The sequence below is a fragment of the Gekko japonicus genome, unplaced genomic scaffold (assembly GCF_001447785.1).
Source record: "Gekko japonicus isolate JY-2015 unplaced genomic scaffold, Gekko_japonicus_V1.1 scaffold1256, whole genome shotgun sequence".
NCBI lineage: Eukaryota > Metazoa > Chordata > Lepidosauria > Squamata > Gekkonidae > Gekko > Gekko japonicus.
Genome location: NW_015169211.1, coordinates 523,657 through 531,261, shown reverse-complemented (window position 1 = coordinate 531,261; position 7,605 = coordinate 523,657). Strand labels below are relative to the sequence as shown.

The following is a 7,605-nucleotide window of genomic DNA, read 5'->3' as shown; positions in this document are numbered from 1 at the left end:
TGGCCAAAACTCAGGGGCCAAAACCCAGGGGCCATCACGAGGTCCAACAGCGGGGCCAGAACTCCAGAAGCCCTCCCACTGTTGACCCCCCCCAAAAAAAACAGAGCATCACTGCCCCAGACATAAGTACATAAGAGAAGCCATATTGGATCAGGCCAGTGGCCCATCCAGTCCAACACTCCAGTCGCACAGTGGCCCAAACCCAGGGGCCACCAGGAGGTCCACCAGTGTGACCAGAACTCCAGAAGCCCTCCCACTGTTGCCTCCCAAGCACCAAGATACAGAGAAGTCATGTTGGATCAGGCCAGTGGCCCATCCAGTCCAACACTCCAGTCGCACAGTGGCCCAAACCCAGGGGCCACCAGGAGGTCCACCAGTGTGACCAGAACTCCAGAAGCCCTCCCACTGTTGCCTCCCAAGCACCAAGATACAGAGAAGTCATGTTGGATCAGGCCAGTGGCCCATCCAGCCCAATGCTCTATGTCACACAATGGCCAAAACCCAGGGGCCATCAGGAGGTCCACCAGCAGGGCGATGTTACGCTTATTGTTATGTCTATTGTGGCAAAATAGAAGAGAAGTCCAGTGGCACCTTCAAGACTAATAAAATCAATTCCAGCATGAGCTTTCGTGAGTCAGAGTGAGCTCTGACTCGATAGGCCAGAGTGAGTCATGTGCAATGTTCCCTCTAAACTGTGGAGTCTTGTGAGCAAAAATCCCAGTTTGTGAGCTGCTGGCATTAAACGTTGTGAGCGAGCGATTTGGCTGCTACATAAATTAAGTTTGTTCTGGAGCCCTCCTTCCTGAGTTAAGGCAAAAACGTGTGAGCTGGAGGCTAAAGAACAGTGAGCTAGCTCACACTAAACTCCGCTTAGAGGGAACATTGGTCATGTGATACCTGCTATAAAGCATTCATGGCCAGGCTTGCTGACTGGTTGGAACTCCCCGCGCTTCATCTCTCCCTCATTCCAGACTTGACAGCATCCTGGCCAGATGAAGATGCCTTAGGTGGGAGTCTGATCACTGGTCACAGGAACACGTGAAGCGGCCTGACACTGAATCAGACCCTTGATCCATCGAGCTCAGTCTTGTCCACTCAGAACGGCAGCAATGACCCAGGCCCTCAGGGAGAGGCCTTTTGTGCCTCCTTCTATCTGGTCTTTTGAGCCGGAGGTACTGAGGATTGAAGCTGGGACCTTCTGCACGCCAAGCTGGGGCTCTGCCACAAGTCCACGTAACTCAGCGTAGCCATGGCCACGGGCACCGGCGGCTTTAAAAAGGGGGACAGATTCATGCAGGAGAGCTCTCTATCAGTGCCTACTAGCCATGGTGACTGAGGGGAACCTCCACTTTCAGGGGGAGTCAACCTCTGAATCCCAGAGCCAGGCGGCGACATCAGGGGAAGGCCTCTGCCTCTCTGCCCTGCTGTTGGCCCTCCAGGGGAACTGGCTGGCCCCTGTGTGAGACAGGAGGCTGGACAAGATGGACCCTCACTGGTCTGATCCAGCAGGGCTCTTTAGTTGTTCTTCTCAGGGGAAGGCCTCGGCCTCTCTGCCCTGTTGTTGCCCCTCCAGAGGAACTGGTTGGCCCCTGTGTGAGACAGGATGCTGGACTGGATGGACCCTCCGTGGTCTGATCCAGCAGGGCTCCTCTGAGGTTCTTATCAGGGGAAGGCCTCAGCTTCCATGCCCTGTTGCTGGCCCTCCAGAGGAACTGGTTGGCCCCTGTGTGAGACAGGATGCTGGACTAGATGGACCCTCACTGGTCTGATCCAGCAGGGCTCTTCTGATGTTCTTATCAGGGGAAGGCCTCAGCCTCTCTGCCCTTTGCTGGCCCTCCAGAGGAACTGGTTGGCCCCTGTGTGAGACAGGATGCTGGACTAGATGGACCCTCCCTGGTCTGATCCAGCAGGGCTCTTCTGATGTTCTTATCAGGGGAAGGCCTCGGCCTCTCTGCCCTTTGCTGGCCCTCCAGAGGAACTGGTTGGCCACTGGGTGAGACAGGATGCTGGACTAGATGGACCCTCACTGGTCTGATCCAGCAGGGCCCTTCTGATTTTCTTATACTTAAGTGGAGAGATCAGGGACTGAATTCGTAACCTGACCGTTTGATGGAGAACCAAACATCAATTCTAAACAAATGCGGACAGCAGACTTACTTTGTATCATAAGTGACGTCAGGTCTGAAATGCCCAATGAGAAAGAAAGACCCCCCACACCATTTATTTATTTATTTGGTTCAATTTCTACCCCACCCTTCACACAAGCAGGCTCAGGGTGGGCTACTGTGTTCCCTCTAAGCTGAGTTAGTGTGAGCCAGCTCACAGTTTTTTAGCCTCCAGCTCGCACATTGTTGTCTTCGCTCAGGAAGGAGGGCTCTCGGGCCAACTATTTTATGCGGAGGCCCAATAGCTCGCTCACCACTTTAATGCCGGTAGCTCACAAAGTAGAAATGTTGCTCACAGGACTCCACAGCTTAGAGGGAGTACTGGTTACAACATTAACATAAAAGCAATACAATCAAGATGAAAACTATAAACTTAACCCCTTACACGATGGCGATCAAACAACATCACGACGGTTACAATGGTGCCCTGGTGTTAGAAAATTAAAGGCAGAAAGTGGCTAGATCCCATAAGGGATTCCGGATTATATATAAGTGCCCTGCCCTGGGGAAACCAAGGCGGTTATCATTTTGTGTCCTCGAATACTGAAGACCACGTTACAGATGGTAACAGAGAGGTAACAGAATGGTAACAGGAGGGACCAAGTGACATTTGATATTCACTGCCTCACCCGAAAGCCTGTAGTTCGTTAGGAAAACAACCATGATAACAAAGTCGTGGTTTAAACAATTAGAAAAAAAATATTTTTAATGTGTGCTGCACCGGCATTAGATATATTTGAGACCATTTTGCTTCAAAGGGCACAGCTTTTGCTTCAAAGGACACAGCTTTAGTGATTTGTTATACACTGGTAAGGTAAAGGTAAAGGTTTCCCTTGCTCGAAAGCCAGTCGAGTCCGACTCTAGGGTTGCGGTGCTCATCTCCGTTTCCAAGCCGAAGAGCCAGCGCTGTCCGAAGACGTTTCCGTGGTCATGTGGCCGGCATGACTAAACACCAAGGCGCATGGAACGCTGTTACCTTCCCACCGAAGTGGTACCTATTTATCTACTTGCAATTTCTTGCTTTCGAACTGCTAGGTTGGCAGGAGCTGGAACTAGAGACGGGAGCTCACTCCGTCATGCGGCACCCGGGTCTCGAACTGCTGAACTACTGACCTTCCACAGCCTGCAGTTCAGTGTCTTAACCACTTGAGCCACCGCAGCTCCACTATACACTGGACACATTACAAATATATATTTTTTCTAATTGTTTAAACCACGACTCGGTTATCACACCGTGGTTGCTTTCCTAACGAACCACAGTCTGTCGCGTGATCTCTCCTTCTCCAACATAGTCTCCTGAAAGCCTGGCGGAAGAGCTCCGTCTTACAGGCTCCACGGAACTGTAAAAGGTCCCTGATCTCTAGCGGGAGATCATTCCACCAGGTCAGGGGGCCAGCTAGATCCGAGTCCCGATGCACCTTAGAGACCAACAACATTTTCAGTGTCGGGATCGATTTCGCTGGGATAGATTGCTGGAATAGATTTTGAGAGTCTCAGAAGCTCGTACCCCGAAAAATCGTGTTCGTCCCTAAAGTGCGCCTGGCCCCCAGACTAGCTGTTCTATAGCCGGCCAACACGGCTATACTCTCAAACGATCTTTCAGTCCAGTTATTCCATTTGACTGTATTTTGCCCGAAATGAACTTTTAGCTCGCAATTGCGCTTTGTTTATGATCAAAGATGAAGGAATAGACAGGCGTCTAGCTTTACTTCTGTCTCTGTAAATAAGACAAGAAGTGGAGACAAATGATACAATTTTGTTCAGGAGGAGGAACTACGAAACGACACGGGACATTCTGGAGCGCATCATTAACATCAACATCTTTTGCGCCGCCAGCATTAATTTCTTCATATTTTAGCTCTGCACAATAGATTGTTAAAAATATTGCACATATTATTGTATTTTTCTATTACCTTAAAAAGCATATTTTTTATTACTGTGGTACAGCATTATTTATCTTAGCGTCTTTATCACAGTGGGGTTTTTTTCTGTTAGCAGTTATTCTCTCCGGCTGGCCAAGCGGCGGGGGACTCTTACCTGTATCTTTATCGGCCAAGTGAAGTTGCTGACGTAGACAAAGAAAGTGATGTTGGGATTGTTGCGGAAATCAAATTTCTCGTTGGAGAAGCTGTCTTTGTACTCCTTGATCTGGCTCTTGGAAACCACAGGAATCTCCTCCCCTGCCTGAGTGCCAGCTGTCCGGGAGCGGGAGGAAAAAAGAGACAGTCAAAGTCTGCTTTTCAGCACGGATGCTCGGTGATAGTCCAAGAGGGTCCCGTTATCCCTCTCGTTATACGGCAACACAGGCGGATAATAAAACGAACAATTCCATCTAAACAAGGAAACGCTGAGCTCAGATTCATTTACTGCCGTCGATGGAAAAAAAAATCCCACGAACTACTGTTATTAAAAAAAGTTAACATTTCGGCAGCCCGCCTGAGCATTCAAGAGGTAAAACCCAGATCGATGGCATTCGGGATAATTTGTTCCCCAGGCTACCTTTATGCGATATTAAAATTATGCCTCAACATAAATTGTTACACCATTGAGTAAGTGACCATATCCAAAAAAAATCACTGGGGTGTGTGCGTGTAAGGGGAAATGAAGAGATTGGGGAAGCAGGAGGCCTGAGGATACGGTGATGGCCGCCAGCTTGGAAAACTTTAAAAGGGGAATGGACAAATTCATGGACAACGGGGCTATCAATGGCTATTGGTCATGACGGATATCTACTCCCTCTAGTACCAGAGGCAGCTGTTGCTTCCTCGAGGCAGCTAGTCGGCCACTGAGTGAACAGAATGCTGGACTAGATGGGACTTTATTCGTTATTAATTAGATTGTTTTTTTTAGTCACCACTCACTCGGTGTCAGACTCCTGGACAGAGTTACTCTCAACAACACTCTCTTTGGCAGCGATTTGTTCATTGAGATATAATCATGTTCCAGGCTAGTTCAGGACCGTGTCAGAACTGAGGTTCTGGAGGGAGAATCCAAAGATATAGACAGCTCAAACAGAACCCCCTGTCCCTTGTACCCAACTGCACTTCACAACCGTCCCGTCTAGCTTTCGCGCTCACTACCCCCCCACACACACACACCTGTGAAAATGCTCCCTCCAAGCTGTGGAGTCTTGTGAGCAAAACTTCTACTTGGTGAGCGACTGGCATTCAAGTTGTGAGCGAGCCATTCGGCTGCTGCATAAATTAAGTTTGCTCTGGAGCCCTCCTTCCTGAGCTGAGACAAAAACGTGCGAGCTGGAGGCTAAAAAACTGTGAGCTAGCTCACACTAAACTCAGCTTAGAGGGGACACTGCCTGCCACCACTTCCTGCCGCAGTTAATTCCACGTATACATTACACTTTGGGGGCATTTCTAGTTCAGTAGGAGTAGGGGGAGGGCCAGGAAGGATTAAGCCCTCACCTGCAAAACTTGTTGACCAGGTGATGTTGAGGTTGAAGTTCTTTGAAGCGTTGATGAACATGTCCAGGTCTCTGTTTTGCTGAATTGAGAGGACAGAAAACAAAAAGAGTATTAATGCCTTGAAACAAAGCTGCTGCCATTAAAACAGTGTCGGTGTGGCTTAGACAAGAAAAAAGGTCAACTGGGGTCCGCACACTGGACTCAGCCTCTTTGCCTCTGCCAGGGAAGAACATCACACAAGCTATTGGGGGGGGGGAGGGTTTGCTACAGTGTTATATTATTTATCTCAAAATGTGCAAAATTTGCAAAAGTTGCAAAATTTTATAACTTTACTGGCCTGGTCCAAGTCTTTCAGCAGTGAAAGAAGATGTTGAATAGCACTGGGCGCTAGTTATGTCAAGAGAGGGAAGGAACACTTGAAGCTATGGCAAGCCGTAGTTCTGGCACAGCTGTTCTTGAAAAAGAGCAGTTTCTGTCGGAGCTCTCTCAGCCCCACCTGCCTCACAGGGTGTCTGCTGTGGGGAGGGAGAGGGAACAGAGTTTGTAAGCCGCTCTGAGACTCCTTTGGGTAGTGAGGGGCAGGGGCATAAATCCAATCTCCTCCTCCTCCTCCTCCTCCTTCCTCTTCTTCACTGAATCAGACCCTTGGTCCACCAAGCTCAGTACAGTCTACTCAGACCGGTGGCAGCTCTCCAGGGTCTCAGGCTGGGGTCTTCCTCATCGACTCCTGCCTGGTCCTTTCAACTGGAGATGCTGAGGATTGAATCTGGGATCTTCTGCATGCCAAGCAGAGGCTCTACCACTGAGCCACAGCCCCTCTCCATGGTTCTCCAGACATTCAGGGGGAGGTCTTCCCCATCACCTCCTGCCTTGTCTTTTTAACGAGAGATGCCGGGGATTGAACCTGGGACATTCTGAATGCCAGGTAGAGGGTCTACCACTGAGCCACAGCCCCTCTCCATGGCTCGCCAGGCTCTCAGGGGGAGATATAAGCTGGGTATAAGCTATCAGGCGTATGCCCAGAATTAAAATTCGTTGGTCTTAAAGGGGCCACTGGACTCAGACTTTGTTCTGTTGCTTCAGACCAACATGGCGACCCACCAGAATTAAGCATGGCACGGGAAGCTAGGGCTGGTTCATAGTCGACTCTTTTAGTTCTACAGGAGAAAATCTGTCTCGAGGAATGTCACTAGTTCAGCCCAGGGTTGGCCTCCCTTCAAAACACCGTTCCCCCTCTGGAAAAACCAGAAAGCGGTCACAGGTGAAGCTGTCTCACACTGAATCAGACCACGGGTCCATCAAGGTGAGTATTGTCTACTCAGACTGAGAGAGAGCTCCTCGGTTTCAAGTGGAGGTCTTTCCCATCATCTGCTGCCTTTGCACCTGGAGATGCCGGGGATCAAACCAGGCACCCTGTCGTGGGTCCTGGCTCTGCTGAGGCTGACGACTCCTCAGATGAGGAAGAGGCAGAGAGCAGCCCAGCCTCCTCTGGAGTCAGCCCAGAAGACGAACCCTCAACAGCACCTGAGGAGGAAGAGTCCCTAGCAGCTGCACAGGAGGTGCAGCCAGGATTGACCGACCCTGAGCCTGGCCCAGCAGCACCCCCAGTTGCAGACACTCTGAGGCCAGACTCCCCACCCAGTTCTTCTGAGTGCCCCAGACACAGGGCACGCCGGAGGCTGACTATGCAGGAGCGAAGATGGAGTGCCAGACTGCAGCTCCTGCACAGGCAATGGGAGGAGCTGTAAGCCTTGGCAGACTCAACTCCCAGGGAAGGGAGAACCTGTTCAAAAGCAGTCCTTGCTAGAGATGTAAAATTTCCAGAAATTTTGGAGCTCGGGGAAAAAACCCGTCCCCCCCCCCCCCGGGGGGTTCTGGGGGGGACAGAAACTTTTTTTTCTGAAAAATTGAAAAAAGAAAAGAAAAAAATTGGAACGTTTTATTTTAACATGATGAATAAAATATTTTAGGACAAGGTGTTCAAATATTTTCCAAATCATTTCTAAAAAATATGTATGGTA

General features: G+C 49.8%; 1 protein-coding gene across 1 annotated transcript in view; it reads right to left on the bottom strand.

Annotated features, from left to right (window-relative positions):
• Nucleotides 1-4,202: 4,202 nt before the first annotated feature.
• The window catches only part of ATRN (attractin), a gene marked incomplete at its 3' end in the record, with an annotated part of 210,107 nt that continues 206,704 nt past the window's right edge, over nucleotides 4,203-7,605 (bottom strand). Inside the window, exons 23-24 of the mRNA XM_015416364.1 lie at nucleotides 5,585-5,663; nucleotides 4,203-4,360 (exon numbers count right to left, since the gene is read on the bottom strand). Coding sequence (XP_015271850.1) covers nucleotides 4,203-4,360; nucleotides 5,585-5,663 — 237 coding nt within the window. The remainder of the gene's footprint in view (nucleotides 4,361-5,584; nucleotides 5,664-7,605) is intronic.